This window comes from Myodes glareolus, chromosome 22 (genome assembly GCF_982192425.1).
Source record: "Myodes glareolus chromosome 22, mMyoGla1.1, whole genome shotgun sequence".
NCBI classification, from domain to species: domain Eukaryota; kingdom Metazoa; phylum Chordata; class Mammalia; order Rodentia; family Cricetidae; genus Myodes; species Myodes glareolus.
Window position 1 is genome coordinate 35,720,390 of NC_142047.1, and position 16,980 is coordinate 35,737,369.

The window sequence follows — 16,980 nt, forward strand, 5'->3', positions numbered from 1 at the left end:
CAATCAGTGCAATAAGTTTGATATCAGATACAGAACTGAGACAGGAGAATAAATTGAGACTGTGGTCGTAGGAGGGGAGCTTCGAGGCCTGGTCACTTGGCTGGCTGGGAATGGTAGTTTCCAGTGATTCGTAGTCTCCGTTAAACGGGCTTGTAGGTGAGCAGGCTTGTACTACATCTCCCGAAGTTCTCCAGGAACTCGCGTTGGCTTGCTTCTAGAGCGCTCTGTATTGTGGGATATGTAGTCTATAATCTGGCGAAGCATAGTTGTGTCCAAAGAAGGGCTCACGGATTCGGACTCAGTTTCCCTACGGCCCTGGGATGCTCACAGGCCATTGGCTGAGTAAGGCAGATCTTGTTGCACTCCTCCCCGCCCCCAGTGACACAATAGCAGCTCCTTCCAAGATGGCGGCGGCGACGGCAGACCCGGGGGCTGGGAACCCGCAGACTGGGGACTCCTCCGGTGGGGATGCAGGGGGCGGGCTACCGTCACCCGGGGAGCAGGAATTGAGCCGGCGCCTGCAGCGCTTGTACCCTGCTGTCAATCAGCACGAAACGCCACTGCCGCGATCCTGGAGCCCCAAGGACAAGTACAACTACATCGGCCTCTCCCAGGGAAACCTCCGGGTCCACTACAAAGGTATCAGCGGGTCTGGCCGCTGGGAGACAGTCCAGATTGTTGCAAGGAGGCTGTGACCATCATGTCCCTTTCTTTGCCGGGTTCTCTGACTTGGGCCTTTGCCCAGCGGAATGTCCAGAGTAGAGGGATTGGCCAGGCCATGGTTTACCTGCTTCCTTTCCTCTGTCCTGAAACAGCCGACTTTAAGGGAACTACAGTTAAATGTCCTAAACCAGTGTTGGGCAAGACCTTCCACTTTAGGGCCTCCCTTCTTGTCCTGAGCTGGCTCCAACCTCAGCTAGGCCCTTTACCATGGCTTAGTTTCGGTAATGTTAGCAAAAAGAGGTGTTAACATTCTCACAGGCGGTGCACGGGCTGCCTGCCTGCTAGTCTTCCCAGACTGGCCTGGGGGTTGTGTGCTAAAGTTGTTGGTAGTGGTGACTTCCATTTCTGCCACTTCCTTTCCCGGGTTCCAGACTGGGCCATTTGGATTCTAGAAAGACAGACAGCAGTGTTCAGAGTCTCACATGTACCCTAGTTGCCTGTGTGTACCCTTGTTTTGTTATGGAGGACAGTATCATGGTCAGGACACTTGGTTGGTCTGGGGTGGAGTTGATCTAAAGGTGGGAGGCTTTTGTGTTTACTCAATTTCTTGGCCAGCACAAGAGCTTCTCTGGCAAAGGAGGGTTGAAGTTACTATGGCACAGAGATAAAGGAGGCTTATTTTTGCATTTTTCTGGTGTTGACATTCCTTCTTTGCCTTTTTACATCAGGTCATGGCAAAAACCACAAAGACGCAGCCTCGGTGCGTGCCACCCACCCCATCCCTGCCGCCTGCGGTATTTACTATTTTGAAGTGAAGATTGTCAGCAAAGGAAGAGATGGGTAAAGCCCTCTTTACTCTCCTCCCCCTCCCCCCCCAACACAGAACTGGTGCTCCGTCTTGTCATGAGTTTGAAGTTCCTGACTGGTATTAGTGACTGAGGTTAGCCTGCTGACCCACTTGGATCTGGGCTACTCTCCCCTAAGTGTGAACGTGGTCTGGTTGGTCTAAACAGTGGGCCTTGATAGCAGTAGGCACATTGTAGGTTGAGCAGAGGACATTTCTTTTTTTTTTAAAGTATTGTAATTAGATAGTAACAGATCAGGGATATAAGTAACAAGTATACATTAACAATTCAGAGGCCAAATGGGGTTTCCCCTGCTAGCATGTGGTGTTTGTGACTTCTCTCCTTTTGAGGTTGAGGTTCTTTTTTATGGCATTTAGTCATGTAGAGGCCTCAGTAAACTTCAAAGGAATAATAGAGTCTGTGTAGCATTCATCAAAGCTGTAGTGGCCACTGTCATCTGGATAAACAGTGTATGCATGGTCAGAGTCAGGTGACCTTGCTGCTCATAAACTTGTTTTTCAGTCCAGGGACTTGAACACCAGTTGAACCAGCTTTAGGAAGGACTTATTAAACTTAGCATTAGGGAGACTCCCTATTTTAGTCTGACTTAAGTAGACACAAGGCATCAGAGGGGATATCTTTTCTTAGTGGTTTTTCGAGACAGGGTTTTTCTGTGTAGCTTTGAAGCCTATCCTGGAACTTGCTCTGTAGAACAGGCTGGCCTCGAACCTACAGAGATCCGCCTGCCTCTGCTTCCCAAGTGCTGGGATTAAAGGCGTGTGCCACTATCACCTGGCTCGTTGTCTTCTTCCTTATTCTCCCGGTCTCCTTTTCTCCCTAGTAATTGTAATAAAACAGATGTTCAAGCTATGAGATAATGTGACTATAACTATCTTGGGACAGGCTTTTTAAATCAGACCTTAGGTTTGTTATGGGAAATTTGCAAACCCTGCCAATGACAATCATACGGACCCGAGTGTGTGTTTTTGAGCATTTGGGATAATTTTTTCTCCTAACTGTGTTCCTTGTGTTGTGTGCAAAATGCCAGGTTTAGAAACTGAGACTGAACTGAATGTGATGATGCAGGCCCTTCATCCCAGCACTCGGGAGGAAGAAGCAAGCATAGCTCTGTGAGTTTGAGGCCAGCCTGGTTTATAGAGAGAGTTCCAGGACAGCCAGGCCCTGTCTCAAAACAAAAAGCAAAAATGAGGCTGAGTCTGGGGAAGGACTGTTGGAAACAGAACCTCCCTGCTTTCTCAGTGACTTTGTGGCTTCCTAGCCAAGGAGGACTCTGTGAGTGTGGGCACATCCTGGGGCTTGTCTCTTCATTGTCATTCTGGGAAGTTCAGTAAGCATCTAAACTGCTTTGCCTTAACATTCAGTGACTTTAGAATTTTCATCCTGGGAAGCTGTTGCATCTTTAGCTTTCATTTCCATCTGCTTCATTTGCAGATAGGAAACTTACATTTTGGAAGACTTAAAAACTTTTTAATATTTCTTTCCACCATCTGGTAGGATATATCTAATGTGTTGAAACCAGTATCAATGAGAATAACCTCTTAAAACAAACACCTCAAATACAGTTACAGTGTTGACTGAGATGCTGGTGTTGAACTCTGACATTGCCAAGGAGACAGGGGCATATTTCTTAAACTCGTCGGGAGGAAAATGTGTCTTCTCTGTAGCCCTTTCTCATAGATAAGGGCTGAGCTAGTGAGAAACAAGAACAGCTTTTCAGAAGGGGAGTGTTTAAACTTAGAAATCTGGATTCCTTTAACTGACTTTTTAAATTTCAATGGCTCTTGAGAAGAAAGCTCTGTGTGCGACTTTATACTGTGGTGTTATCTACAAGTCTAAAAACAGTGAAAGCCGGGCGTGGTGGTGCATGTGTGAGTCACGGGACTCTGAAGGCTGAGGCAGGTGGGTCTCTGAGTTTAAAGCCAGACTGGTTTTAAACCAGGGCTGCATAATGAGACCTTGTTTCAGCGAAATGAGGAGTATATTTCTCTGATTCTTACCCCAGCACTTTTTTTTCCTTTTCCCTCTTTATTTTTTATTTTTTAAAAATATTTATTTATTATGTATACAATATTCAGTCTGCGTATATGCCTGCAGGCCAGAAGAGGGCACCAGACCTCATTACAGATGGTTGTGAGCCATCACGTGGTTGCTGGGAATTGAACTCAGGACCTTTGGAAGAGCAGGCAATGCTCTTAACCTCTGAGCCATCTCTCCAGCCCTCCTTTTCCCTCTTTAAATAACAAAGTTTCGTGTATTCCAGGCTGGCTTATAACTTCTTAAGTGGCCAAAGCATGATCTTGAACTCATGGTCCTCCAACCTTCACTTTCCCAATGCTAGGATAACAGATCTATGCTACCTCATTTGGTTTATCTAGTGCTGGGAATTGAACCCAGGGCTTCAAACACACTAGGAAGCCCTCTGCCAACGGAGTGACGATCTTGTGCTCTAGTCTTAGTATTTTTGCATATGGCGAATACAGTTGTTGAGTTGGTCTGGAAGCCTCAGTCGTATAAAGGTCATGTGTGTCTGTAGTGGCTTGCTTCAGTTGACAGACAGCTAAAGTAGTAAGCTGGTGAGAGAGTATATGACTGGCTCCCCACAGCTGCTTTCTGGAATCCTTGAAGGGCTTTTTGTGGCTGAGATGTCAGTTGTTGGTATGAGCCACGCAGTATAGTTCAGATTTGTTTTTTGAGGAAGCCAACAGAAGTTGTAGGACAGGCAGACACTGACTCCTCCCCATCGGCGTTGGAGATACATTTCTGACCCAGGTCTCATTGATGTCCTCAGCATTAACTGTAGCTATTGGCTTTGTAGACTTCTCTGTTGTCTCCTTTGAGCCTCATAGCATCTCTAGAAAATGGCTAGAGTAAATGGTGATGAACTTGTTTTGTGGGTGAGTCCTTGAGCTGTTTAGTGGCCTGCCTTGGCTGCTGGGCCTGTGATGTGCAATAGAATAGCCTAACCTGTCAGATGTCCTTGCCTGATCCCAGACACGTGCCTGGGCTGTTGCTGACTTTTCGCAGCACTACTGCTATTGCATTCTTTCTCTGGGCTGGTGTGCAGGAACAGCCTGCTGGATCTGCAGGGTCACAATGTCAAGGGACAGGACTGACACACGTAGACACCGAGGCTAGAGAAGCAGGGCATGTTGTGTGCTGGCCTTGACTGACTTCTTCTCCCATTGACTCTGTAATCTTGTTTTTCTGTAGAGTTGTGTGTTCCTAAAGTATGTATGAGTCCATTTTTTGTTGTCATGGTCGATTTAAGTGATTTTATGTTTTTATTTTTATTTACATGCATGTGTGTGTGTGTGTGTGTGTGGTTGGGTTATGTGCATGTGAGCAGAATATGATGACAGGTCCCCTGGACCTGGAATTACAGGTAGCTGTAACCTGCCTGACGTGGTGCTGGGAATGGAACTCAGGTTCCATAACACTGCCCTACTGGGTAGGAATTCTTTTGAGTCAGTTTTGCTTTGTACAAACAAGTGTCTCCTAAGTGCCACAAAAAGGCTTATTTCAAGGGGCTTATAGAGTTTTTCTTTTCTTTCTTTCTTTTTCATCCCTGTGTGCCAAATATAAGAGAGCAGAAGCAAAGCCAGCAATAGATCAGCCTTGTCCTCAGGGCGCCTGTGGCCTACTCAGTGGAGAGTGGACCTGAGAGGAGCCCTTCATCAGAGGAGGCAGAGCTGGGCACTGCAGCGAGGGATGAGTGGGAGTCCCAGCAGGCACTACCCATGGATCCATGCGTCTTGTGGGTAATTAGCTCCATGCCAGGGCGCAGGAGGAGGACTCTGTAGAAGGAACTAAGAGCCTGGCATAGATTGGTTGGCTTTGGCTGATTTTGTCAAGTCATCAGAGTTGTGGACCTTGGGAGCAGGTCTGATAGGGTGAGGCGATGTCTCAGGCCCCGCCAGGGCTGCCCCTAGGAGATAAGGAGCATCTGTGTTGGTCTTTCCAGAAAGTTAAGTAGGCACTTTATGGACCTGTGGGTGTCCCCAGCGTTTAGTGATGACACATGGAGGGTGTGGTTGTCCTGGCTGACAGATGCCTCAGTGTGACCCTCAAAATAGACTGTAACATCATCCTGGTGGCGGAGGCCTCCTGACATGTGATGGGTGACTCTACCCAAGAAGAGCAGACTTAGCCTAGAGCACTAGGTAGTGTAGGGAGAGGTGGGGTTCTCTTCAGCAAGGGCCCCGGATAGGTTACGGTCAACCAACTCTTGCTTGCTTGGTCATGTAGCGGTGCACTCACCCATTCATGCCACACACCAGGTTGAACACTCGTTGTCTGTCCTAGGTATGGGCTCCAGGAACACAGACACAAGGCCTTTCTAGAGACAGGAGGGATACACCCCTGTGTGTGACCTCACGGGCAGAGAAATTGTTAGCCCATGGTATGTGCCCTATCTGGTTGGCCCCGAGGTTATGTTTCCTTCTACACCCTGCGTTTAGGGGATGCTTCATAGAAGAGATGGCGACGGACCGTGGGAAGCGCATCTGGAATGCTCAAGGTGAACAAAGTGAGGAGCAGAAAGGTGTGTAGGCTGACCTGGGGATGATGGCTGACCTGGCGATGGTGACTTACGCTTGTGAGCCTTACACTCACGTGGCAGAGGCAGGAAGATTGAAACTTGAATCCAGCTTGGCTTCAAGGCTAGCTTGGGACTATACAGAGTCCATGTTTGTTTGGGGGAGAAAAAATATTTGGGGCCAGGACTGAAGGACTAAGTAAGTAGGGGCCAGATGGAAAACCCCTTGTGTATTGTGGCCAAAGGTTTTGAACTTTGTTTTGAGGGCAGTTGTGTGTACAGACTCTGGCTAGGGCAGAAGACACCGCTGTCTGGTCTACCAGGCCTCTGCTCAGAGTTCTGTCAGTGTGGGCCAGTGGTTTAGGTTCTTCATTCACCTGGAGCGTGATTTTCTTATAGAGTGGTCCTTTCCGAGGGAGAGTGACTCTCTGCTTATACTTATGTGGTGTTTGATTTTGCCACCTCCTCTTTCACAGCCATCCAAACATTTCTGTCTCATGAGTTAGGGTCACCCAAAATGATTTTCCATGGAGACTGGAGTCACTCTATTGTAAAGATCTTACCTATCGCTTTTTTGGTCGTAAAAACTACCAAGTCTAGAGACAGCCTGCAGCTGGGCCTCTCATTCAGGATACCCTCCTCTCATTCGGGTCTCTGTGCATGGTTCAGTGCTGTTGAAGCTCCATGTTTATCTGTGGGCTGGCTAATGCCTGCCCGTATGTCCTGAGGAGTAGGCGCCAGCAGCAGTGGAGTCCTGTTTTCCCTGAGCACCCCAAAGCTGGGGACTACAAGTGACTGCTGAACTTTAGGCTTCATCTTTCCTCGAGTTCCAAACACTGTGTTGTTTCTGGTTATGGAGCCTCCTGGGGTGATATATGACTTACTTATATTGTGGATAGAAACTAGTTTGGGTATCTTGAGGTGTAGCTGTGGCATGGGTTGAAAAAGCGGAAATTACTTTCCTGGTGGGGGCTCCCTGCTCATTTCCAGTTGCCATCTACATCCAACTATGAGCTCAGAATGGGGAGTATGGCACTTTTTGTTTTTATTTTGTTTTTCGAGACAGGGTTTCTTTGTGTAGCTCTGGCTGTCCTGGAACTAGCTCTGTAGACTAGGCTGGCCTTGAACTCACAGAGATCTGCCTGTCTCTGCTCCCAAGTGCTGGGATTAAAGGCGTGTGCCACCACTGCCTGGCAGCACTTGAATTTTTTAGGTTACTATTTATTTTATTTTCATGTTTGTGTGTGTGTGTCTACATTACACACCACATGTGTCAAAGTCAGAGGACAATTTAAAAGAATAGGTTCTCGTCCATCATGTGAGTCCTGGGGATGGAATTCAGGTCATCAGACTTTTCAGCAAGCTCCTTTATACACTGAGCCATATCACTGCCCTATAGGTGGTGGTGGTAGTGGTTGGTTTTTTGTTTGTTTCTTTTCTCTTTTGTGTTTTTGGAGACAAGGTCTTACTATGTGGCCTTGGCTAACCTAGACCGAGCTATGTAGACCAGGCTAACCTCAAACTCATAGAGATCCATCTACAGCATCATACTCTGGCCCCATGGGTTCTTTATAAGTTAAATTTTACTTGGTCAAGGGTCAGCCTCTAGGGAAATTCCTAGGAGAAATTCCTATACTCTCCTCCTCACATCCCCGTTGCTTCTTCGGTCTCTGGAATGCTTGGTTTATTACTGTAGATGGGTTGGTACAAAGGGGAAAATCCCAGGTAGAGGGGAAGCCACGGTTTGTCAGGCTGAGCAGAGAGCATGAGTTTAGCAGAACACTGGAAAAGAGGGGTCCTGAGGAGGTCTGTGTGTGGTCAGGGGGCAAGGTGGAAAGAAGATGCGTCTGAGAGTAGAGAGAGCTGATCTCTGACCTTCTGAATCCAAACAGAGTGTCTTCATAGCTCCAGGACTGCCAGTGTTTTGGTTGTGACCAAAATGTGGAGTCATGGCTGATTTCTGGACTGGAGGACTTGGTGATAGAGCAGTGAGAGAGCCTTTCTGTCCCCAAGACGCTAGAATAAGATGCCCTGGACTGTGTAGGAATTTGGGATGGGCCAAGAAAGTTCTTCCCACTGCTCACTCTCTTGCCTCTTTCCTTGTCTTAGAAGGTGTCTTGAGATTTCAGGAAACTTTAGGGCAGTGTGCTGGCTAGTTTCATATCAACTAGACACAAGCTAGAGTCATCTGAGAGGAGGAAATTTCAATTGAGAAAATACTTCCATAAGGTCAGGCTGTAGGCAAGCCTGTAGGGCATTTTCTTTTCTTTATCTATTTTTTTAATTTTTAAATTTTTTTCATGTGCATTGGTGTTCTGCCTGCGTGTATGTCTGTATGAGGGTGTCGGATCCCCTGGAATTGGAGTTACAGTTGTGAGCTGCCATGTGGGTACTGGGAATTGAACCTGGGTCCTCTGGAAGAGCAACCAATACTCCTAACCACTGAACATCTCCTTAAATAGTGATTTTTGGTGAAGAGTCCAACCTGCTGTGGGTTGGGCCATCCCTGGGCAGGTAGTCCTGAGTTCTGTAAGAAAGTAGACTGAAGCTAGGACAGTGGCCTTTAATCCCAGCACTGTAAAGGCAGAGGCAGGTGGATCTCTGTGAGTTCAAGGCCATTCTGGTCTAAAGAGCGAATTCCAGGACAGGCTCCAAAACTATGTGAAACCCTGTCTTGAAAAACCGAAAAAAAAAAAAAGAAAAAAAGCAGACGAGGAAGCCATGGGGAACCAGCCATAAGCAGCACTGTGTCCATGCCTCTGTGTCAGCTCTTGCCTCCAGGTTCCTCCTTTGTTTGGGTTTGGGTTCCTGTTCTGACTTTCTTCAATGATGAATAGTGATGTGGAAGTGTAAGCCAAATAAACTCTTTCCTCCCCAAGTTGTTTTGGTCCTGGTGTTTCATCACAGCAACAGTAACCCTGACCAGGACAGTCAGGAATGACAAATGTCAGGGCTCAAATACAGCTAGACCCTCAGCTCCTGGGCATACATACATGGATAAAAGCAGCCATTCTGGTCCAGACAGAACCCCAGGATTTTTCTTAATTACAGTATACTAGGGAGTTTGAACTTTTTTGGTCACATTTTGAACGCTAGATGAAATTCACCAGCCTCGGGGCAGAGGTGAGAAGCGGACAGCAGAGAAAGGGTATCTAGATGGTCCGAGGGCTCAGGTTTTCTCTCCTCCAGGACAGTGCCAAGGTAGAGTTGTACCGAGAAGCAGCAGAGGGGGCAGCTTGGTTGCATTCTACTAACAAAGTCATATCTCACAAGTCGAGAGTCAGTCCGTAGTTGGCATGTACCATTTTTATACAGTGTTCTGGTGTCATTAGGACTGTAGTGCTGGCTGCTTATCAGTGGTGGTTATAGTTACTTTGTTTATTTATTTTTTCTAACAGCCCTGGCTGTCCTGGAACTTGCTCTGTAGACCAGGCTTGACTTGAGCTCAGAGATCCACCTGCTCCCTGAGTGCTGGGATAAAGGCGTGTGCAAGACTTGTTTTTAAGACCGTTGACCATTTAGAGCAGGAGCCCAGGGGCTGGAGAAATGGGTCAGAGGTTACGAGCACTGACTGCTCTTCCATAGGTCCTGAGTTAAATTCCCAGTGCCCACAGGTGGCTCACAGCCATCTATAATGGGATCTGATGCCCTCTTCTGTCATGCAGGCATACATGCAGATAGAGCACCATATACATAATAAATAAATCTTTAAAAAAACAAAACAAAGGGGGCTGGAGAGATGGCTCAGTGGTTAAGAGCATTGCCTGCTCTTCCAAAGGTCCTGAGTTCAATTCCCAGCAACCACATGGTGGCTCACAACCATCTGTAATGAGGTCTGGTGCCCTCTTCTGGCCTTCAGGCATACATGTAGGCAGAATATTGTATAACAAAATAAATAAATAAATATTTTAAAAAGCCAAAAAAAACCCCAAAACAAAGCAGAACAAGAAGAGGAGCCCATGTCTGAGCAACCTGGAGACATCTATACTCTATGTCTCTATGGGACATCTTGACTGAGGCCTTTTTGCATTTTGGATTGACACTCCCCCCCCCCCCCCCTTCCATAACCCCGGGACCTATCATGCCCCTCCTCTAAGTGAGCTACATGTCTTCCTGGCAGTGGGCTATGGTTGCTGGAGGAACAAAATGCACATAGTTGGTGCCATGATGGTCTGTGGTTTTGAGTGGGCTCATCAGACTATGAAATGAAATCCCCAGTGCCAAACATTAGCTCTTATTTCAGACCTAGTTCGTGTTTTGTAGCCACTGCCCTAGAGTCTTCTGTTATTGAAGCCGTTGATTTCTTTTGTCTGGAGCAATCTCTGATAGGAAGAAGATTGCCAGTCTGATGAGCTGTGGCTGAAGTGTTAGACATCAAGATGAAACTGTCAGGTGATCTCCCCAGAGCTCTTTGGAGAGCTGCACCTTTGTTTTTATTTTTCAAGACAGTTTCTCTGTGTAGACCCGGCTGTCCTGGAACTCACTCTGTAGAACAGGCTGGCCTTGAATTCAGAGATCTACCTGCCTCTCTCTCCCCAGTACTGGGTGTAAAGGCATGATGCCTGAAGCCAGGCCCCCCCCCCCTTTTTGAATTAGAGAAGATAGACTCATAGTTTCCCACGGCTACCCAGAGCTGTCTCTGTACCCAGGCTCAGGCCTTTTGTTTTTTCCTTTGCATCACTTCCTACCAGAGCTATCCTATTAATAGAACTTTTAAGTCTAAAGCCTTAGACTTAAAAGTAAAATATATTGGTTCCTTTACCTTACACACAGTCTTTTTTTTCTTTTTTCGAGACAGGGTTTCTCTGTAGCTTTGTAGCCTTTCCTGGAACTCTTGTAGACCAGGCTGGCCTCGAACTCACAGAGATCCTCCTGCCTCTGCCTCCCGAGTGCTGGGATTAAAGGTGTGTGCCACCACTGCCCGGCCAGAGTCATTATTATTATTCTTTGTTTTTGGTTTTTTGGAAACAGGGTTTCTCTGTGTAACAGCCCTAGCTGTCCTGGAATTAGCCTTTAATTCACAGAGATCTGCCTGCCTCTGCTTCCCGAGTGCTGGTATTAAAACCGTGCACCACCATTATTTAAAGTGCCCATAAGATCCACCTTCTACTAGGCGGTTTTGACGCATGCCTTTAATTCTAGCTTTGGAGTTTGAGGTCAGCTTGGTCTACAGACCAAGATTTAGAACAGCCAGGGCTACACAGAGACACCCTGTCTCAAAACCAAAAACAAACAAACAAAAAACTCTACCTTTTCTCCGAGAAGAAATTGAGAGACAGTGAGAAGAGCTGGGCCTGTGTTTTCACTATTTTCATTTGTTCTGTACGAGCAGAGGGGCTTCTTCTTCTGGCCCCGACACACACCCGAGTCTAGGCCGCTCCAAGCTTCCCATTGCGCTCTGCGCCAGACCTCACCTGTCTTATCTGGAAAGGCCAGGTGTGACTCCTGCCGGCTGGCCTAGCTGAAAGGGTGTGACCGCTGACAATCTTCAACATAAACGGCTGTTTTTCTGCTTTATTTTTTTTTAGCTTGCTTACTTCTTTTCTTCTTTCTTTTTCCCTTTCCTTTTCCTTTTCCTTTGCTTTCCTCCTGGCTGTCCTAGAACTTGCTCTGTAGACTGGGAGGGCCTCAAACTCAGAGATCCGGCTGCCTGTTCATCCCAGGTGCTGGGACTAAAGTGCACCACCAAGCCTGGCTAATTTTATTCTTTTTTATGTAGCTCTGGTTGTCCTCAAACTCACTCTAGGGACTAGGCTGACCTCGAGCTCTGAGAGATATGCCTGAATTAGAGGGGTGTGCCTCTATGCCTGTCTTGTTTGTTGTCTTTAATGTGTAATTCGGTGGTATTATTTAGGGTCACAATGTTGAATAACCATTGCTACTGTCTATTTCTAAGACTTCTATTATCCCATTGAATAATAATTATTTCCAGTCTGAGTATAGTGGCACATATCTTTAATCCCAGCACTCAGGAGGTAGAAGCAAGTGGATAAATTTGAGTTCAAGGCCAGTCAGGATTACCAAGTGAGACACTCAAACAAACTACCCTCTTCTTCCCAGTCCCTGATTACATTTTGTGTTTATGAATTTACCAATTGTAGATAATTTTATACAAATGGAATCCTACAAAATTAGTCCTATGGTGTCAGACTTGTTTTGTGTAAAAATGATTTCAAAGTGTATGTTGTGGCATGCACCTGAACTTCATTCTTTTTTATGACTGAGAAATTTCCCACTGTGTAGCTAGCTAGTTAGATAGCTAGGCACACAGAAAGATACATTTTGTTTGTCTGTTGGTGGATACACCTGTTTGGTTGCATACCAAGTGACATTGTGCATCTTTTCATGCGCTGTTGTATATGGCTGTATGGCTCCCTCTCCCTTCTTCTCCCTTCCTTCCTTTCTTCAGTTTTTTATCCTGGTTACTCTCAAGTTTACTGTGTATTCAAGGATGATGATCTTGCCTCTGGGTGCTGGGATTTTAGACTGTGCTGCCCTCCCCAGTTTATGCTGTCCTGGAGCTCAAACCCAATGCTTCATGTATACTAGGCAGACGGGCTGTCAACTTAGTTACATCCTCAGCACCAGCTGTTTCATAAATCCTCAACAAATGTCTATAGGACTGGTGAGATGGCTCAGGAGGTAAAAGCGGTTGCTGTATAAGTCTGGAAACCCAAGTTTGATCTCCAAAACCCATGATAGAAGGAGAGAACCAACCCTTTAGAATGGTCCTCTGTTTTCAGTATGAATGCATGTGCCCTGACCCAAATGCATCTGCATTCGTGCCTGTGATAATAATATATAAAATAAAAATTACACAAAAAGAAACATCTATATAGTTCTTTGCCTATTTCATAATTGGATTGCTTTTTATTTCAATTATAAGGGATTCTTTTTTTTTTTTTTCTAAGACCGGATTTCTCTATGTAGTCCTGACTATCCTGGAACTCAGTCTGTAGACCAGGTTGGCTTCAAATTCATAGAGATCTCCCTGCCTCTGCCTGCCGAGCTCTGGGACTAAAGGTGTGCATCACTACTTCTTGGGTCTATTTTTTATTTTAAATCTGAGACTGTCTGATGCCTTAGCACTTGCCTGGTTGGTACACTACATGTAGACACACTATTGTAGCACAGGCTAGCCTTGAATTCCTGATCCTTCTACATTTGCCTCTTGAGGGCTAGAATTACTGGCATGGGTCATTATATCCTGCTAGTATTGTGTTATTTTTGCAGTGAGTGCACGTGTGTATGTGTGTGTTTGCGGGCATGCGTGTGCAGTGGTATAGGTATGAAGGTCAGAAGAAATTTTCAGAATTCAGTTCTCTCCTTCTACCGTAGAATCCAGAGATTAAATTCAGGTCGTTAGGTTTGTGTGTGAATTGCTTGCACCCACTGAGCCATCTTGCCTGCATCCTTAGTTGACTTTTTAATTGCTCTTCTAAGATATAGCTCATCTTGGGTTTGCGTCTGGGTATGATACATTTGTAATAGTGCACAGCCATTATTGACATTATTCTGCTAAGAGTTATGCTAAGGTCAGAGCTGGGAAGGAGCTGAGAAGCCCTTTAGTCTAACTTCTCCTTTTCTGATAGGGAACCTGAGATGTGGGTTGAAACCCAAGATCTCTGATCCCAAATTAGGGTAGAGTCTAAGAGACCAGCCTTTCAGAGTTGGGGGTGGTATGTCTAAGGCCGCTGAGAAGTGTTCTGTCACTTTGCTTTTATTTTCATCTAGCCCAGACTGGCTGTGAGTTTGAAGGATAACGCAGAAGGCTGAGCATCAATTCCCGCCCCTCTTGCAGCAGCTTCCCCAGTGCTGGGATTAGAAGCGCACATCACACCTGACTTCCTGTCACTTTAAAATTGCTCAGGGTCTGGCAGGATAGTTGAGCAGGTAAAGGTGTTTGCCACCAAGCTTTCTGACCTAAGTTTGATCCCTGGGACTCACGTGATGGAAGGAGAGCACTAGCTCGTGTAAATTGTTCTCTGACCTCCACATGGGCATCATGGCACAAGTGCACACCCAAAATTAGTAAAGAAATATAGTGATTTTTTTTCAAAAAACAAAATAAATTGGTTTGGTGGAACATGCCAGTAGGATTTGCTAAAGAAGTCAGAGGTAGGAGGATCACGAGTTCGAGGCCAGCCTAGGTGGTGGAACAGGCCTTTAATCCCTTGGGGAGCAGAGGCAGGCCAGTTCAAGGCCAATCTGGTCTATAGAAAGAGTTCCAGGACAACCAAAGCTACTCATAGAAACCCTGTTCAAAAAACCAAAATAAATTCTTCACATGCTTCCCTTCCAGAAGTAGGAAGGGCATACTAGATTTGTTTCCAAAGGGTTCCCTGTGTAGAAGGGTCTTCCCAGCTCCATTAGGAAACAACAGAGAAGGTGTCGTGTCCCCCTCTAGCCTTGTTCAAAACTGGAGGGTCGAGAGTCCAGTGCTCTCTTTCTAAGGTCCTGTCCTCTGGTATCACCAGGCATGACTGAGTTAGGAAAAAATCTCCAGTCCGTTGGAGCTCTGCTGAGCCTGACTCACTGCAGCGGTGTCTTCTGAGAGTGAGCTCTGGGTTGTTCTTGGGGTGGGAGCCAAGATGCCATTTCTGCTGTTTCTTCCAGTGCACTCTCAGCCCCCTAGATGTATGTACCGAGGAGCTAATCCCACGTTCCCTGGTCTGTCTCTTGCCACTGAAGGGCTGTGCTGGGATGAACCAGAGATGGTTATAGCTGGCTCCTCAATGTGATGTTTTCACAATTATAAAAGTGATTCCAGGGCTTAGGGATGTAACTAGGTGGACTGTTAGCCTAGCGTGTCAAAGCCCTAGGTTTGATCCCTAGCACCATGTAAACTGGATGTGGCAGTCCATGTTTATGATCCCAGCACTTGGGAGGTAGGAGCAGAAGAGTCAGAAGTTCAAGGCCAGCCTCACTTTGGGTGTGGTTAGTTGGGGGCCTTTCCTGCCCACCTACAGCTGTGCTGTCCCTTCTCTAAGTCAGTGGTGAGTCTCTGCCTGGCTTGGTCCTGCAGTGCAGAGCCACAGCGGGGGCAGAGAGACTCTTGTAGCTGCAGTGAGCAGCAGAGACTGAGGAGTTAGAAACCAGCTCATGACCCAGCTACCATCAGGGACTTGTCTTGTTGTCCCTCTGTACTTCCTGGCTGTCTCACGTCTTTGTTAAGTGTTATTTCCTCTGTTTTACTGTCATAGAAAGAAAAAAAAACAAAATGAGTTTATTTTGCAGTTACTTGTGGGGTAAATTATTCTCTCTCATATCTTCTGATGCCTGAAAAGAGAGCCCAATGAGCAAGCCAAACTTTTGGATCCGTTCTGCCACTTATTTAGGGGAGTGGGGGTTTTACTGACTCCCTTCTTCCCAGGCTGCTGTATCTGGTAGTGTTTTTAGCATGACTTGGCCTATTATCAACAAGGAAGCAAACGTTCAGACCTTTCTCCTTGGTAATCCCAAATAAACAGGCAGTTGTTTTTAGATGTCCCAAGTTCAGGCCTTTGAGAATAGTCTGATTTATCTGATTCCCCTGCTGGAAGAACCTATAGTGACCTACTAGACAGAGTGGGTCATGTATACAGTCATCCATCTGCTTTCCCTGAGCACCAGCCCAGGTTGGTTCTGGTGACTGGCTGCACTGAGGCCTCTCTGGTTTCATGGTAACAGCTGATTAAGCAGGCCCTGAGGACCGAGAAACATGCCCGTGGACCTATGGTGAGCTTGGGAGCAGAGATGAGATTGGAATCGGAGTATGTCCAGTATATTTGTCGTTTGCTAGTAGGTTTCTCATTCAGGTGCTGTGCTTGGTGTCATTGTCAGTCTAGAACAGAGTTGGGGGATGGCGGCCATGCCTCTTGCTGAGCACGTTGGCTTCAAACTTTCCAAACGAGTCCCAGTTGACCTTGCTTTGGTGCCTGTTTGTGCTGTTCAATGTCCTAAGCTCTTCAAGCTTCAAACCTAGAAGTTCGCTGGTTCTAAAGAGTGGTTGGTTTTTTCCATGTCGTTCCATCCCTATTGCTGTACTAGGATGACTTTGGTAGTGTCTGGGTTTGCTTCTTCAGTCTTTGTCAGCTATCTGATCAGTGTAGCCTTGCTACACCCCTTCTGTGGCTTCCCACTGACCTCCTGTGAAGTGTAAACTCCTTAAGTTAGCATGTAGGCTGTGTACACAATCCCCGTTTCCTGTCCAGCTTTGGTTCTTTATAAGTCTGCCCAGCCTAGAACTCAGCCGCATCGAACTTCTTTCAGTTCCTCTGCCCTGTGTCTGCTTCTTTGCCTTTATTTGCCTTTGCATTTTCCGTTGCTTCTGCATGGCACATGCTCTCTCTTGCTTCTCTCACCTCCTTTACCAGGCCTTAGCTCGGCTTTCACTTCCTCAGGGAATCCCGCCCTTCACGTCAGCACATTCTGGATCTCTGGTTTAACCTTAACCTGACAATGGTGGGAGGCCAACCTGGTCTACAAAGGGAGGACAGACGGCTATTACACAGAGAAACCCTGTCTTGAAAAATCTAAAAAACAAAACAAAAACCCCAGAAACATCTCTGCATTGAGTGGTCAAGGCGCCCTTGTCATAATCAGTTAACTGTGAGAGTTTAGTTCTAGGCTCCCTGTTTTGAGTCTTTTTTGTTGGTCTTCATGTCTATCTTTTGCTAGTCTTATACTTTTTTGTTGTTGTTGTTGCTGTTGTTTTGAGACAGGATTTTCCTGTGTAGCAGCTTTAGCTGTCCTGTAGCTCTTGTAGACCAAGCTGGCCTGAAACTCATAGAGATCCACCAGCCTCTGCCTCCCGAGTGCTGGGATTAAAAACATGTGCCACTATGCCTCGCCTTTATTTATTTATTTATTTTTAAACATTTCTTATGCTTTATTTGACTTTATGTGCATTGGTGTGAAGGTGTCAGATCCCCTGCA

At 46.4% G+C, this 16,980-nt stretch overlaps 1 protein-coding gene across 2 annotated transcripts in view; it reads left to right on the plus strand.

The window, feature by feature from the left end:
* The first annotated feature begins 305 nt into the window (after nucleotides 1-305).
* The window catches only part of Ranbp10 (RAN binding protein 10), a 59,951-nt gene continuing 43,276 nt past the window's right edge, over nucleotides 306-16,980 (plus strand). The window contains exons 1-2 of one of the 2 annotated variants that reach the window (XM_087900244.1): nucleotides 306-639; nucleotides 1,392-1,503. In XM_087900244.1, the coding sequence (XP_087756370.1) occupies nucleotides 321-639; nucleotides 1,392-1,503 (431 nt within the window). In that variant the 5' untranslated portion in view covers nucleotides 306-320. Of the gene's footprint in view, nucleotides 640-1,391; nucleotides 1,504-5,573; nucleotides 5,690-5,986; nucleotides 6,070-16,980 lie in introns of those variants that run through there. The other variant, XM_087900245.1, reaches the window with a different exon arrangement.